At 41.0% G+C, this 17469-nt stretch overlaps 1 protein-coding gene across 1 annotated transcript in view; it reads right to left on the reverse strand.

The window, feature by feature from the left end:
- Tmprss7 (transmembrane serine protease 7) overlaps positions 1 to 15106 on the reverse strand; it is a 32777-nt gene extending 17671 nt beyond the window's left edge. Inside the window, exons 1-7 of the mRNA XM_070028721.1 lie at positions 15059 to 15106; positions 12602 to 12854; positions 10714 to 10844; positions 5578 to 5645; positions 4327 to 4520; positions 3052 to 3090; positions 1941 to 2169 (exon numbers count right to left, since the gene is read on the reverse strand). Of these exons, the coding sequence (XP_069884822.1) occupies positions 1941 to 2169; positions 3052 to 3090; positions 4327 to 4520; positions 5578 to 5645; positions 10714 to 10844; positions 12602 to 12854; positions 15059 to 15106 (962 nt within the window). The remainder of the gene's footprint in view (positions 1 to 1940; positions 2170 to 3051; positions 3091 to 4326; positions 4521 to 5577; positions 5646 to 10713; positions 10845 to 12601; positions 12855 to 15058) is intronic.
- Positions 15107 to 17469: the final 2363 nt, after the last annotated feature.

Raw genomic sequence — 17469 nt, forward strand, 5'->3', positions numbered from 1 at the left:
AATGTTTGTCTCAAAGAATTGTCCTAGCTGGCTGTCCCTGGACCCTCTTTGAAGGCAAATAAGGTAGAAAAGCAGTATATGAAGTGCCCAAGACTCTGAACCAAAGCAAGCCAGATTTCAAACTCAGCCCCATCAATTCACTGGATAGTGGTTGTTATGAAAGCAAAGCAATCAAATCCATGCAAATGCTAAAGTTTCTCCCATGAACTCCTATGATGCTAGTATCATCTCATGATGAGAATATTCTCACCATGAGGCATTTGTGTGTGTGTGTGTGTGTGTGTGTGTGTGTGTGTGTGTGTGTGTGTGTGTATGTATGTGTGTGGTATTAGGGATTATATCTAGGTTCTTGTGCATGCTAGATAAGCACTAGGTCACCTAAGGTATGCCTCCAGTCCTTCAGTGAAAATTTCACTGAGATAATAAGTAAAAATATCTGAAAAAAAAATTAGAAGAAACTGAAAATCACTAAAGAATAGGAGCAAGTAGCAAACTTACTTTTCACTGCGTATCTTAATACAAGGTTTGAAGTTTTAGCATACACGTTTATTGCCAATATAAGTGCATATGTGTACACATAAAGCAACGTGTAGTATATAAAGATGGATAATGGTAAAACAATTCTTTTTTTTTTTTTTTTGCCGGCCATGAGGCCTGAACTCTGGGCCTGGGCACTGTCCCTCAGCTCTTCAGCTCAAGGCTAGTGCTCTACCACTGGAGCCACAGCGCCACTTCCAGCTTTTTCTGTTTATGTGGTGCTGAGGAATCGAACCCAGGGCCTCATGCTTGCAAGGCATGCACTCTACCGCTGAGCTACCTTCCCAGCCCCAAATTCTTATACTTTTTAATGTGGTGAAAATAAATAACTTATTGATAAAGCATAATGTCATTAGATTTTTGAATATTGGGCACCCATAAACAGATACCTACTAGTAAGTTAAAAAAAGAGTGTCCCTGGTGTCACTGGCTCATACCTGTACTTCTAGTTACTCAGGAGGCTGAGATCTGAGGATTGCGGATCCCAGCCAGCTCTAGCAGGAAAGTCTGTGTGACTTTTCTCTCCAATTAATCACCAAAAAGCTGGAAGTAGATCTGTGGCTCAAGTGGCAGAGCTCTAGCCTTGAGCAAAGAAACTCAGAAACAGCAATTGAGGTCCTGAGTTCAAGCCCAGAACTACACACACACACACACACACACACACACACACACACACACACAAAGCATATGAATAAACAATACAATACAAATGAACAGATTTATGCTGAAACGCAACAGAAATTTGCTCTGGAGAGTGAGAATGTAAAGTAATTACTATTGTTTCCTCTGACCTCGTTTTCTATAGTGAGCATCAGTTATCGTAGTAATAAAAAAATTGTTTTGGGCTGAGAATGTGGCTTAGTGGTAGAGTGCTTGCCTAGCATGCATGAAGCCCTGAGTTTGATTCTGCAGTACCACATAAACAGACAAAGCTGGAAGTGGCACTGTGGCTCAAGTGGTAGAGTACTAATAAAAAGAAGCTCAGGGACAGTGCCCAGGCCCAGAGTTCAAGCCCCAGGACTGGCAAAAAAAAAAAAAAAAACTTTTACTAATACTATTTAATCACCATAAAATGATTATTGCACAGTATTGAAACAGTAAAATTTGTGGTCACTATAATAAAAGTAAATTAGAGTGACTATCCTATTTCATATATAACAGCCCAAGCCCTTGCTGTACTGAGCTTGAGGGGCTGATGTGCTACAGGTAAAAAGTAAGTCCGAATCTGCCAGTCACAGACTGGGATAGTATGGAATTAGAGCTATGTAATAGTGTATGGATCAGTCTTAGTTCCATGAGTGTGCATAACACATAGTTTTTTAATCCAATGGGGACCCATACACAATAAAGCAGAGATGATAAAAAAATCTTCTTATTTGCCAACAAGGGCACCTGTTAGATACCTGTACAAGATGGTGCTGCGGATTGGCAACAGTGAGTCATAAATGGTCAGCGAGTCGGTCACACAATTATCTGCTTCGAGTTGGATGGACTCAATGGAGAGACGAATCAGATAGCCCATGATAGCCACCAGCTTGAAGTGACACATCAGCCTCCCTGAAGTGGCAGAAATCTCCAGAGGGTAACGGAGAGACAGGTGATCGGCATAGAAGTACTGAGAGCAGCCTGTTTCTGTGGAGATAAGACTTGTCTTTTGTCATCCCTTCCTTCTCTTCAATTCCCTTCCCTTCCTGTACTTTCCCTTCCCTTCCCTTCTCTTCCATCTCCTCCCCCTCCCTCTCTTCTTCTCTCCCTTCCTCTTCCTTGCCTTCCTTCTTCCTCTTCCCTTTTCCTTTTCTCTTTCTCTTTCTTTCCTTCCTTTCCTCTCTTTCCTTTCTCCCTTCTTTTTCAGAATGATTTCTTTCTACAAATGTTTACAAGAGAATAAAGAGCCAAAGAGGACATGGATGATCACTTCAACTTTTGCCTGCATACAGCCCATGCTCCAGTCTTCAAGTTAGAGCATCTAGCTGTTACCTTGAGAAATACTTTGCCTATATAGTTCAATGGGTAAAAACAACCATCAGTTTCAGAGGTGAACAAATGACATGGACTGGGCCAATAAGAGTCCAAGAAGTTTATCCTGGAATGATACAGCAGCCAATTTGCACAATAGGATATCAGCCCCAGGACTTCTGCAAGAACTATCAGGAAAATGTCTATGGGATTTTTCTACCACAGTAGAGAATATAATAAATTATACGCTTGGGTCTGCTGGTAGCCATTTTTGCTAACATGATAGAAGAATATATTCGGGAATGAGGGCTTGACAGAGGAAATGTAGAATTGTATAGTCCTGATAATATTTATTTTAGAACCTTGGCCTCTCATGTTTGAGACCAACCTCCCAGTGACCTTAGCCACTCGAGTTCCTTTTGGGCATGAGCCAATTTGAATACATTTTTGTCACTGTGCAGCTAAACGAACACTAACAAACAACCATTATTAGAAAACTAAAATCATGACCACCAAAGGGACTAATGAGGGGTGAGGGAACCACATTGAAGAATTTACCAGATCCTATGGTTGAAGAGTAATCTGACCGAAGTCCAGCTGCATTGAAAGAATACATAGGAAAAGAGAATATTAGGCTCAGTATTTCTTTTGATTAGCATTTCACTTATAAAAATTATTTTCAAGGTGGGTGCTGGTGGCTCATGTTTATAGATCTTAGCTGCTTAGGAGGCTGAGATCTAAGGATTATGGTCCAAAGCCAGGCCAGGCAGGAAAGTCAGTGATACTCTTATCTCCAATGAACCACCAAAAAACTGGAAGTAGCACTGTGGCTCAAAGCAGTAGAATGTTACCCTGAGCAAAAGAGCTCAGGGACAGTACCCAGGCCCTGAGTTCAAGGCCCATCACCACCAACAAAAAAATGATTTCAATCCTACTTTAAAACATTCAAGTACACCTGATGTTGTGCTGTATAATAATTCATTAAGGACAGAAGATTTGTTTTCTTTAGTTAGAGATCAAATAGGATAGTCATGACTTGACAGTTGTTGAAGCTAAGGATCTATGAGTTTATTATGCAATCCTTTTCTGTCTGTTTCCTTAAAACCATCAGGAGTTACAAATTTTAAACATTAAACAAAGATAGGATAGTAATAATAATAATAATATATTAATTATATTATTAACCCTATTACATTTAAGTATATATAGATATATATGTGTATATAGCTATGATTATAGCCCTACAACTGAAATGGTAAAGCTGGTGTGGACTTTTCCACTAGAGATTATTTATTAATTCATTTGGCAAGTATTTATCAGTGACCTATCACAGATCTAGCATATATTTTTATATGTGCATATACAAAATGTATATGTATATTCATGTAAAACTCATACCCAGAGAGAAAGCTGCGGAAGGTTTGGGTTAAGCCATTTACTTCATTATTATGAAAAATGATGAAATTTTCAGTTCTAAGGCAACTGTGTCTGTACTACTAATGAAAGGATAAGATAAATGCTGCAAAGGGCTTCCTTTTCTAAGACTTCGTTTCTTGGGGACTCAGAAAATGCATAAGTTGAATAAGTGTGTAGAGGAAAAGAGTTTAATAAATTCAACTTTGTATCTATTTATTCCCAGCTCTATTTTCTAGAAATGATACTATATGTAAATTTGGCAGTTTCCTTAACCACCTTCAACTTCTGTGTCCTTAGCTAATCCTGTCTCTGCCATTGTGGGAGAGGAAATGTCACTACCATGTTAACTCCCATAACTGGCCAACATCAAGAGTGCCACAGGAAGCAAGGCTGGAAAGAGAATTACCAGACAATCACCGTTTAGCACCACAGAGTCCATGTCCACCGCCAGGCCCTGCATGCTCCCCACAGAGGTCCGGTTGATGATATTGGTCTGGATGGAGTCCTTCAAGATGGCTGCCACACAGTCCTCACAGAAGAGGTGGCCCTTGGCATGGGGCATGACAAACACAATCCAAAAGTGAACAAGGAGGCCGCCTTTGTTGTTGCTGCTATAGTAGAAAGAGAGATGTTCAAGAATATCGCTCAGGAAGCAGACTTTCCCAGAAGCCAGAGACCAGCTTGGAGACTCGGGACCAATGAGCAAATCCTTCCACTAAACTCCCTTCTGAAGGGAGCCATTGGTTCCCATTATGAAGTTAGATAGAGAAAGCATCTTGATACATGTATTTTGATTATTATGTTGGGCTCAAATCTAGAGCCATTTCTACATAGCTGTATCTCCACAGACAATATACTATTTTTATGGGTAGCAAGTATTACTCACTGTCATTGAAAAGAAACAAGTTATAATGTATAATTCTTCACCATGTCCAAACACTGTGCTAAATGCTTTGTCCTTAATCCAATATAATCTTATGAGACACATCCTATTATAGTTCCAGTTTCACAGATGAGGAAACAGATACATACAACGCAAAATCCCATAGTTCGTATGTAGCAGATCCAGGAAGCATGTTTATTGTGACTTTCAAAGCCTGTGACCCCAAAGCCTGATCACCTGACTGTGTATATTACCAAAGCCTTAAATAAACAAGTTGCATACTCTAGGACTTTTTAGTATATACCAGTGTGGATTCTGACTCTCTACAAATATATCAGGGGTTAAAGGATGGAAAGGTGGAATATGGCACTTACTATATAATCTTTCCTATAAATTATTTTTACATGAAATCTTCTTTATTCAGGAGATCTCCAGTGACTTGTTTTATTTTGTTGAGACGGGTTCTCTTTATGTCATCCAGGCTTGCCTTTAACTACCTGTCCTCCTCCCCCTGTCTCCCAAGTATTAGGATTACAGGCACACACCACCACACCCAGCAGTGTGTTTTCACTGAAAACATTTTGAGAAATAGTGGTCTGAGCTTTAGTTTCGTCTCCTCCATCTACCCAGTCTGGTGGATGGGGCCTTGTCCATTTCTGATACAAGATTCTAGCAGGTGTCTGGGGGCAGGAAGAAGGGAGATTGTGGAATCTCAACCTTCCACAGCCAGTGGGGAAGTTTATAGCAGTGCAGGTAGAAATCCCAAGAAAAGGCCTTTAAATTACCTGATATCTGCCACGACAGACTGCTTATAAAATTTGGAGAAGGCAGATGTTGTATAAACAAGGTTTACCTGAAGAAAAAAAAGAATTATTAAAGCATTTGAATTCTTCAAATATGGCTTCGGATGATAGTACCTTGCACTCTGCAGAGCTGGCAGCTAGCAAGGAAAAAAGCAAGCCACAAATCCACACTTTCTTTCTTATTTTCTTTCTTTCTTTCCTTTTGTTTTTTGGTACTGGCACTGAGGCTTAAATTGAGGGCCTCACACTCCTACTTAGCTTTTCTACTCAAGGTTAATGCTTTACCACTTGAGACACACCTCCACTTCCAGCTTTTTGCTGGTTACTTAGAGATAAATGTCTCTTGGAATTGTCTGTCCAGCCTAGCTTTGAACTGTGATCCTTAGATCTCAGCCTCCTAAGAAACTAGGATGAATGACATGAGCCACCAGCACCCAACTCATACTTAAGTTCCTGTAGCAATCCTTTTATTTTTAAATTTTATTTTATTGTAAAGACGCTGTACAGAGGGGTGACAGTTACATGAATAAGGTGAGGAGTTCATTTCTCGTTGAACTTTGTTAACCTCTCCTTTATCTTCTACTATCCATTTCCTCCCCCACCTCCCCTCACCCTCCCCCGAAGTAGTAAAATTCATTTCCAACATAGTGTCTTGTAAGTCTCATTGTTGCAATGGGTCATCCTGTGTCCTTGTTTCAGCATTTTGTTATTCCCCTTCCCCTCCCCAAATTAGATAAATGTATGAACAAAATGCAGGGTATCAAAATAAAATACAGTGACAAAAGGGGATATACCATAGAGGGAAGAACCTACAAAAGAAACAAAAAATCACATGGTATATTAAAAACAATAACAAAGAAATACTCTTGTGTCCATATCTTGGTGTTCATGTCACTTAGCATCATCTTATATGCTCATATGTATATAGCTTTTGAGCTTTTCTGCTCATCTGATAAGATTATCCTAGACACATTCTAATTATTGCAAATAAGGGAAACTATGGGACCTATATTTCTTTTGGTCTGGCTTACTTTATTTAATATATTTTTTCCAAAGAGAGACTTTAAGAATGGCCAATAGAAACATGAAGAAATGTTCAACTTCTCTGGCCATAAAAGAAATGCAAATCAAAACAACATTGAGATTCCACATCACTCCAGTTAGAATAGCTATAATCAAGAAATCTAATAACAACAGATGCTGGAGGGGATGTGGTCAAAAGGGAATCCTACTGCACTGTTGGTGGGAGTGTAAGCTTGTTCATCCACTGTGGAAAGCAGCATGGAGGTTCCTCAAAAGACTACACATAGAGCTCCCTTTTGATCCAGAAATCCCACTTCTGGGCATTTACCCCAATGATCACAAACAAGGCCATACTAAGCTAGCACAACTATGTTTATTGCAGCATTATTCACCATAGGTAAGATATGGAACCAACCCAGATGCCCTCAGTAGATGAATGGATCAAGAAAATATGGTATACATACACAATGGAATTCTATACCTCCATCAGAAAGAATGACATCGCCCCATTTGTTAAGAAATGGAAAGCCCTGTAACAATTCTTTGGGCTACTTCCTTTTATTCTGCTGGCTGGAGAGTCATCAGTTACCCCATTCATTATTGCTCTCCTTAAAGACTGTAGTGAAGTTTAACTTCTGTGCTCTGCTCACTCCTGAAGTTAATTCTCTCCATCACTAACAAAACATTTTCATAGATTTGACTCAACTTCTGTCAGCACATCACCATCATCTTTTTGTATTTTTAGCTTGCATACCTTAATAGTATGAGCGGGCTCCTTGTGATGAATCTATAGATGCACAGTGTACTTGCTGGGCAAGTTCACCTCCCTGCATTCTATTCCCACACTCCCTTCCCCCTTTCAAACAATGTTTGGTGTGTTTTGTGATGCTCTGGTCATACATGCAGAATTTCTTAAAGACATGTTCTTCTATTAGCCACAAGGGGGAGCCTGATGCCCACAGCCAGATCTACTGCCGTTCAGTTCTGTTCCTTTTGTATGTTCTTTCCCCCTATGGTATAACCCCTGTTGTCAGTGTATTTGATTCTGGTGCCCTGGATCTTGTATATGTATGTATGTATGTGTGTGTATATATATATATATATATATATATATATATATATATATATCTTGTACATACATTTGGAGAGGGGAAGGGAAATAACAAAATGCAGAAACAAGGATACAGATGACCCATTGTAACAATGAGACGTACAAGACACTATGTTGAAAATGAACTTTACAACTTTGCTGGGGGGAAGGGGAGTTAGGGAGATGGGGAGGGAAGGGATAGTAGGGGAAGAACAAAGGAGGGGGTACAACAATGTTTGATAGGAAAGGTACTCATTACCTTACTCATGTAAATGTAACCCCTCTGTACAGTATCTTTACAATAAAAAATTAAAAACCCAAGATTGAATCTTAAAAAGGAGAGCTTTTTCAATACATTTGCCATCTCTATCTTCACTTAGCCTACGGCAAGATAAATTCATTCATCTTCTCGTGTTCCCTTTCCTGAATTACATTACAAAACCATCTACAAATGACTCAGAATGAAAAAAAGGTAAAAACCTGAATAATTATATAGTATCGTAGGAAAAATATGTATCTGCTGTGGAGTTTGGCTTCACTGGGCAACACAGAATATAATCGCTTAAGTTTGGTGTGCTTTTATTAACTCTTCCTTTTCTTCTGTAAAATGGTAATAGGGATCTAGCTCCATGGGATAATCGGAAGGATGGTTGATGCTCTACTGTGCATTAGAGTAAAGGCTTTGGTAATGCACCAGATTCTCAGAGGTAGTCGTAAGTGAGAGGCAGTCTGAAGGCTTCTATCTCTCAACAGTCCTTCCTCCTGCTACATTGTACTCCAGGGCACTGTCAGCAATTCTCTCCCACAGCGTGAAAAGGAAAACAAACTTTCCAGTGTTAACACTGCACCAGTGTCCTATAGCTACAGCGTAATTACACCTTCCTTGATGAGAAAATCACCTGAGGAAGCCATTGTCAGTCATGTCCGCTACTAGTTTTCTTTTTAGGGTATTTTTTCAGGTAGGATGTTGCATTCCTCCCCCAAATCCTACTTGCTCCCTCTGCTGGCCTGGAACAATGTTTCTCCTATCTGTTCGTATCATGTAGCTGGGGTTACAGGCATACACCACCGTGTGTGTGTGTGTGTGTGTGTGTGTGTGTGTGTGTGTGTGTGTGTGTGTGTGTGAGAGAGAGAGAGAGAGAGAGAGAGAGAGAGAGAGAGAGAGAGAGAGAGAGAGAGAGAGAGCACATACACATGCACCTGTGTATTTGTTTTGCATTCAGAAACAAGATTTCACCAAATAGCCCAGCCTCAGCCACCAGGTATGTACCACCATGCCCTGATATGGGGACAATTTTGAGGTTGTAGTTTCCACAGTAGCAAAAAATGCAAGTAGTTAAATAGCCAATAAAAAAAAAACCACTCAATTAAGCTCTTATGCAATCAGAAGTTGCATTTAAAAAGAATGTTGAAGCTGGGGGTCGGTGGCTCATGCCTGTAATCCTAGCTACTCAGGAGGCTGAGATCTGAGGATCACAGTTCAAAGCCAGCCCAGTCAGGAAAGTCTTGAGACTCTTATCTCCAATTACCACCAGAAAACCAGAAGTGGTACTGTGGCTCAAGTGGTAGAGCCCTAGCTAGCCCTAGCCTTGAGCTGAAGAGCTCAGGGACAATGCCCAGGCTCGGTGGTCAAGCCCCACAACCGACAGAAAAAAAAAAATATTGACTTGGCTGGGCACCAGTGTCTCATGCCTGTAATCTTAACTACCCAGAAGACAGAGAGAGCTGAGCATCCTGGTTCACAACCATTTTAGGCAGGAAAGTCTTTGAGACTCTTATAGTACCTCCAATTAACCAGCAAATAAAATATAAAAAAGTGGAGTTGTGGCTCAAAGGATAGAGCACTAACCTTGAACCAAAAAAGCTCAGGTACAGTGCCCAGACACTGAATGCAAGCCCCAGGACCTGCACCCCCCAAAAAGAATATTGACGTACACAGAAGCACAATGTCAAGCCAAAAGAAGAAAAGGCCCAGTGTTGCTTTATCCCCATGCCTAGGTAGTGCAGAATAATGAGAGGTTTTAACTCTGGTGATGTCATCAAAGGCTTTAATGTTCACTTTTATGGTTTTCCAAGTTTTATTGATTTTTATAATAAATCTTTATTATTTATAGATTAATTTTTTTTTCTTTTTTCCCAGCACCCAGGATCGAGCTTAGGGCCTTTGGGTGCTGAGTTGATGCTTTGCTACCTGAGCTGCTTCTCCAATTCAGTTATTTGCTGGTGATTTGAGATAAGAATCTTTTGTATGTTTTTGCCTGGCTGGTTTCAAATCTTGATCCTCCAGATTTCACCCTCCTTAGTAACTAGGACTATGGGAATTAGCCTCCAGTTCCTGGTGAGATGCATTTAAGTGCAGAAATTGCAAGTGCATCAAGATTGTAATAAATATGTATAATCACTAAACTAATCATAGTCATGGGACCTAAGAACTGAAAATCATTTGGTCCAGTTTATTTTACAGAACATTAAAACAGATGTTGAGCTATTCATTTTCATTTTAAAAAATTGGGGCAGTACTGAGCTTTGCCACTTGAGCCATACTGCCAGCCTGTTTTGCTTTAGTCTGTCTGTAGAAAGGGTCTTAATCTTCCACTTTTGCCCATGTCATTCCGAGACCATGACCCTTCTAATTCTGCCTCCTATTTAGCTGGGATTCCAGATGTAAACTACTGTGCTATGGTTTCTTTTGCTTGCGTGAGTGCTTGCTTGCTTGCTTCCTTTCCCTTTTTCCTTTGAGACAAGGACTCACTATGTAGTTATGTAGTTCAGGCTGATCATATGGTCCCAGCTCCCAGAGTTCTGAAATTACAGGTGTGTGTCACTGTCTAGGTCTCCTTACATTAAGGGGGGGCAGGGGAGGCAATTCTGTTTTATAGCACAGACCAGCTAAATCTCATAATTTTCTTTGATGGCTTTCTTATAGTTTCCTCTACCCTGAGCCACCCCCTCCCCCCGCCTCCCTCCAGCCCACCCTCCAGGCCTCCATCTTCCCATCTCCTCACCACTTGTTGCACGGTCCTGGCCACCGAAAGAAATTCCCTGGACTCTTTCTGCCGGTACTCAGGAAGAAACTCAATGTTTGTGATGCGAAACACCCCAACAAAATAAAAGGCATCTCTGCTCTCTGTCTTACCTGAAAAACAGAGGAGAAGATGATGGGGGCGGGGGGTTCCCATCTGAGCAGCAACAGGACATCGCTTGACCTGTGTCCCTACGAAGCTCCTTAAATGATTTATGCACTTAAGGACATTTTTTCCCCACTGTGTCTCCTTGAATATTCTATCAGCTTCTGGCAAATGGCTAAAAGCTATACGTCTCAGCCTTTAGCGTCTCTAGAGGGTTAAATAACCAAACGCAATTTTGGCAAGTCCTAAATGTCCCCCACATTGACTATGTGTCATCAAGTTCGCATAATAGGGAAAGAAGGAAGAAACTCGTTGGCTCTCACAGAGGCCCTGGGTAAGAGGCTCTGGGGGAGAGAGAGAGAGAGAGAGAGAGAGAGAGAGAGAGAGAGAGAGAGAGAGAGAGAGAGAGAGAGAGAGAGAGAGAGAGAGAGAGAGAGAGAGAGAGAGAGAGAGAGAAATATTCCTGTTAGCACAAGACCCACCTCCAAGGGCACCCAGAGAAAGAGCAAAAGGCCTGAATGAATCACTTAGATTTGTTTTTTGGGGTTATGACCTTGGCCCTTCACCCTATCAAACAATTGTTTTTGGTCTTGTTTTTATGAGAGAAAGAAGGAAAGACAATGTTTCTTCAATTTCTTTTTAAGGTTGTAGACTCAAAATTTGAATAAAAACGACAGCTCACACATCCTTCTCAGACGAATACATATCAGGTCACCACAGCAGCAACACACAGTCAATTTGCCATTGAATCTGTTCACATTTGCCTAACTTTGATTTTTTTATGTTTCAGTGCTACTGGAATTTGACTTCGGGCATTTGTGCTTGTTAGGCAGGTGTTCTACCCCCTGAGCCATGCTCCTAGCCCTTTCTGCTTTTATTTTTCCAACAGGATCCCTGTGTTTTATTTTTTTGTTTTTCCCCAAGTCAACTGGTTGGTTCCACTGTATTCCCAGAAGCATTCAGCCACCAGTCATCATCTTATTAACACTTATTAACAATACTCCCAGAAGTTTTGTGGTAAGAATTGATACCAAGATTAAGCATTAAAACAAAAGGTGTTTCTGTCACACCTAGCACTTGGGAAGCTACAGAATTAGAAGCCTTAAACCAGAAACCATGAGCAGAGATCAAATATGATTTCATATTCTATGATAGTACATGTATCAAACATATTAGCATGTGGAGGATGGGAGCTCCAAGACGCCAACGAATGTTCTCCTTACTGAATTGAGTGAATAAGCACTCTAGATGAAAAGAGCTTGGTGATTTCAGTTGTCCAAAAGGATGTCAGGTTGACAGAAACATATTCAAGTTGAGAGGCAAAAAACAAAAAAACATTTGCGGGGAGAGCAAGATGTTTGTGTAAAATGGAGTTCAGGGAGCAGGAAATTTATGGTTGCCTAGAAACAGGCAGTGGGTGGAATGAGGAAGTGAACCAGCTTAGCATTCCACTCAGCTACAAATACATCACATTTCCTAGCCAGTCGAGATCCCTTGAGCATCTTCCTCGCCTCTCTCCATAATCTTTCCCCCTGCCCCCTCCCCTGCTTGGTAGGGTAGGAAGCAGTGCTGGGGGGGGGGGGGGGGGGGGAGGAGGAGGCAAAATGAGAAAGACAATTTCCGCTTCCTTTCTCCTTAAATACTGTGTCATTCTGGGAAAGAGGACAAGTCCATCAGGATTGCCTGAGGGCCAGTGGGGCCTGGGTGAGGATGACGGGTTCCCGCCTCATGCTCTGACCCAGAAGGAATATAGAATTGAACTTACTGATGTAGAGCCACAGAATCGTCCAGGCTATGACCGCTAGGATGAACAAAAACACCGTGAAGACAATGATTTTATTTTGGACGTTCCAAAAGGGAGTCTTCTTCTTGGGCTGTTTGTTGGGTTTGGCTTTGCCAGTGGGTTGGCGAGGTGGTCGTGGGGGTCGCAGCGGCCGTGGGGGTCGTGGGGGTCGAGGGGGTCGTCTCCCTGGAAGCTTCCCTGGAGCACTGACCACCTGAACTGAGATATTGGATATCTTAAATTCAAAGAGAAAAGAAAAGAAAGGCATGGTATCAATTAGAAATAGTCTAAAGCTTAAATGGATGTCCCAGTTAGAAGAGCATGTTGGGTGCTGGGAGCCCGGCTCTGTCTGTTGACATTCTGTGAGCCAGTCAGGTAGACACTGTACCAGCCCCAGGGAAACGGCTCCCAGGCCCTTTCCCCATCGTGTCCACCCTGATGAGCAGATGCTGTGGAGCAGAGGCCTGAATTTCATCGGAGCCAAGCAGACTGAGGAATCTGAAAGTCAGAGGATGGATATACACATAGAAGCGTTTATACATACAGCTCTCTGCATGGACTTTTTGTAATTTGTGTTTATTTCACCTAGTTTTGTTTTGTGCAACAAAATCTATATAGTCCAGGCTGGCCTTGAACTCACAATCCTGTTGCTTCTCTGCTAAGTCCTTAGAATATAGTCATGGGCCACCATGCCTAGACAGGTATTGCTTTTCTCTCATAATCAGCTCTTTCCGGAATGAGGCAGGATTGAAAATAAGAATGTGAGTTCCCCCTGCAGAAATACATTGATTTTTCTCATTATGACTTCCTGACTGAGTGGGTAGGGGGAAAAAGCTAAGATGTTATGATGATTTAAAGGACAGGAATCCAACCTGATTATATCATCATTGCCAACCACCAAACTAGTAACTCAGTTTCTCAATCATAAATGAAAGGATAATTTAAAAATAGAACAAAGCAGCTGGGATCTGGTGGGTCACCTCTGTAGTCCTTCCTACTCAGAAGGCTGAGAGAGATCTGGGGATCAGGGTTCAAAGCCAGCCTGGGCACGAAAGTCTGTGAGACCCTTTTCTCCAATTATCCATCAGAAAACCTTAATCAGAACTGTGGCTCAAAGTGGTAGAGCACTAGCCTTGAAAAAAATTGCTCAGGGATAGTGCTCAGGCCCCTAGTTTAAGCCCCACAGCCACCACCATCACCAACAACAACAACAAAAAATAGAGCAAAGAGCCAGGCGCCGGTGGCTCACGCCTGTAATCCTAGCTACTCAGGAGGCTGAGATCTGAGGGTAGCAGTTCAAAGCCAGCCCAGGCAGGAAAGTCCGTGAAACTCTTATCTCCAATAAACCACCAGAAAACCGGAAGTGGCGCTGTAGCTCAAGTGGTAGAGCGCTAGCCTTGAGCTGAAGAACTGAGGGACAGCGTTCAGGCCCAGAGTTCAAGCCCCATGACTGACAAAAAAAAAAAAAAGAGCAAAGAATAAAATAGCAGACTCAATAGGTTGGAACATTTTTGATTTATGTATATTGATGTATATTGATACAAAATGTTAGTTGTAAGAAGAAAAAAAATTACATGGTTTAACTGTTTCCCCTCCTCCTCCTATTTTCTTCTTCTGTCATTTGATGCTGTGAATTATTTAATAATGTATGTGATAGTTTAGCTTCCTTAACAAAGAGATTTATGCATGTCAGGGTAACTAAACTCCAGTGATGAAATAACTTTTAACCACACATTCTTTTAAGGCAAGGGCCTAGCACACTACTTCTGAAGAAATCATCTCTTGTGTTCTTAAGAGTTCTCACATCCTTTCTTTCTCTTCCTCACTCTTCAAAATTTATGACTTCTAGTCTTTAATCCTGAGAATTAATGGGATAATATGTGGCCAAGTGCTTTTGAATTATTCATGACTCCTTTATTCTTTTTGCCAAATACCCTTGTCAACCCTCGGAATGAAATATAGGTCTTATCCCTCCTGGTGAAATTGAACTAGATTAGACTTCATTTCATGTGGTTTCCTGCAGGAAAGAGGTGGCAATTCTAAAGAGAAAGACACTCCATCACAATAGAACTTGACTGGTGTCATGCTACTTTGAAGCATTTTTCCACAGAACTAAAAGAAATGCTAAATGCACATAGTTGACAAGACCCACATTGTAAGAACACATTCTAGGCAGTTTCAGTTAGATTAAATTTTAAAGTGGAATTTGTGAAGCGGTCAATACAATTTCCCTGGAGTTTTAGAAAAACAGTTGCTAAACACTTGCCAAGGACAGTACTTTACAACAAACTCCCATTTGTAAATCCATTAAGCACCACGTAAACAATCTATTCTTTTTGTCTCCTTTATTTTTATAAAGTCATGCCATCTTGTTTTACTTAGCAGAACAAACAATAAATGGTTTTGAATTGAGAGAGAAGGACTTCCACACTTGCTTACCTTTAGCTCAGCAGGTTTAGAGGTAGGATCACTGTTTCCGTTATCCATTTTAAAGTGTTTCTGGATGTGACCGTTCGGGAATGTCTACAAGTCTGTGTTCACCCCTTACATGTTTGCTGGGGAAGAATGGAGAGCAGAGTCAGAGCATTCAAGCTAGCTTTCAGAGGAATGGAATCAACTTACCTCCATCGGGTCCAATTCAGAAACTGAAGCTGCCTCATCCTTCTACTGTGAGTGTTAAAGGGACACTGCACTCTGCTCCCGTGAACCAGAGACTTCCTAATGTAATGAGGATGAGTGAGGATCTTCTCAGTCCAGATCCAAGGCAAAATTTCCTACAGGAAACCCCGTCCAACAATCCAAAAATATTGGCAAAAGTCACTCAACTTGTTGCTTCCTCTCTTGAGGAAAGGGAGCAGGTCTCACTTGCAGCCCTACTTCTTCGACACCCTCACACTGAATTTCTCTTGCCTGAGTCTCTTTCACACTTCCTAAAGTTCTAAGCTACTCTCTTTGAAAAACTCTCACTCAGCAAGATTTTCCTCCCAATACTCTTACAGTCCTCATTAGACTTTTGGGTTTTGTTGTTAGTTGTTTGTTTGATTGATTAATTGATTGGAATGATTGATTGATATTTTAGACAAGGTCTCACTATGTAGCCCAGGCTGGCCTTTAACTCAAGATACTCCTGCTTCAACCTCTCTATGAATTGAATTACAAGTGTATACCACCATGCCTGCTCAAAAGTAAGTTTCCACTCCACACTGGTGGCTCACATTTGTAATCCTAGCTACTCAGAAGGCTGAGGTCTGAGGATCGTGGTTCAAAGCCAGCCCAGGTAAGAAAGTCCAGGAGACTAATCTCCAATTAACCACCAGAAAACCCAAAGTAGCGCTGTGGCTCAAGTGGTAGAGTGCTTGCCTTGATCTGAAGAGCTGAGAGACAGCGCCCAGGCCCTGAGTTCAAGCCCCATGACTGACAAAAAACAAACAAAAACAGGGGGAAAAAAGCATGTAAGTTAAAAACAAACAAAAACAGGGGGAAAAAAGCATGTAAGTTTTCTTCTTTCCTTCCTTCCCTCCCTCGCTCCCTCCTCCCTTCCTTCCTTCCTTCCTTTTTTTCTCTCCTTCCTGCAGAAATGAGGTGGTGATTCTAGAGAGAAAGATATTTCATTGCAGAACGAGTTCACTATGGTGTCACATTACTTTCAAGCATTTCTCCACAGAACTAAAAAAAAAAAAATCACAGAAATACCACACATACAGAAGTTAGTTTCTCTCCTTCCTTCCTTCCTCCCTTCCATCTCTTGCTTGTTCCTTTTCAACAGAATCTTGCTAGTTTGACCTTGAACTCACAATCCTCCTGCCTGAGGGCACAGTCCTAACAGTTTGGAATTATTGAAACCAGTTGAGCTGACTTGGGGCTTAGTCCTTGTCTCCATCAAGCTCTGTTTCATTCAAACAGAAAACCAGAAGCTGACACAAGCAGAATCACACAGTGACTATAAAGATAAGAATAAAATTTCAATTATGTCATGTCTGTCTTCCAACTGACTATTCAGAGTTGTGCTTAAATTGTAGTATAGTTACATAGAGTGAACTGAAAGGTGTTTTTATGTTTTCTATATGTCACATATTGCATTCGGTATCTATTTATTTTTATTTTTTTAATTTAATTGTAAAGATGCTGTACAGAGGGGTTACAGTTATATGAGTAGGGTGATTTCTTGCCAAACATTGTTACCTCTCTTTTGTTTTCCCTACTATCCCTTTCCTCTCCCACCTCCCCCACTTCTCCTCCGCCCCATCTATTTTTGTTAATTTTTTTAACAATCATATATACAAACTGGAGTAAAATTTTACACTATGCACTTTCCTAGCCATTATAATATTTGTTTTGTTATATGATTCTTACTCAAAATAGTTACATTACATAACGGAAGAAGTTGTTTTAAAAATCCACTCTAAGCTGGGCACCAGTGGCTCACACCTGTAATCCTAGCTACTCAGGAGGCTGAGATCTGAGGATCGTGGTTCAAAGCTAACACAGGCAGGAAAGTCACTGAAACTCTTATCTCCAATTAACCACCAGAAAACTGGAAGTAGCATTGTGGCTCAAGTGGTAGAGTACTCACCTTGAGCTGAAGCCAGAGTTCAAGCCCCATGACCAACCCAAAAAAAAAAAAAAATCCACTCTAAATGAACAGAAATATAATCAAGAACATATAGCAAAATGTTAAGGATAGAATATAAATTTACTAACAATGTAAAATTACTTTAATTAATTACTTTAATTCCAGACAATGTATTTTTTAAGCCATGATGGCAAAGACAAAAAAAAATCTGGTCGTTGAGACAAACAAGCTCAGAAAAAGCATGGTGTGCAAGTATGCCGCATGCCCTTGTTGTTTT

The sequence above is a fragment of the Dipodomys merriami genome, unplaced genomic scaffold (genome assembly GCF_024711535.1).
Source record: "Dipodomys merriami isolate MVZ:Mamm:240054 unplaced genomic scaffold, mDipMer1.0.p SCAF_2, whole genome shotgun sequence".
Classification (NCBI taxonomy): Eukaryota; Metazoa; Chordata; class Mammalia; order Rodentia; family Heteromyidae; genus Dipodomys; species Dipodomys merriami.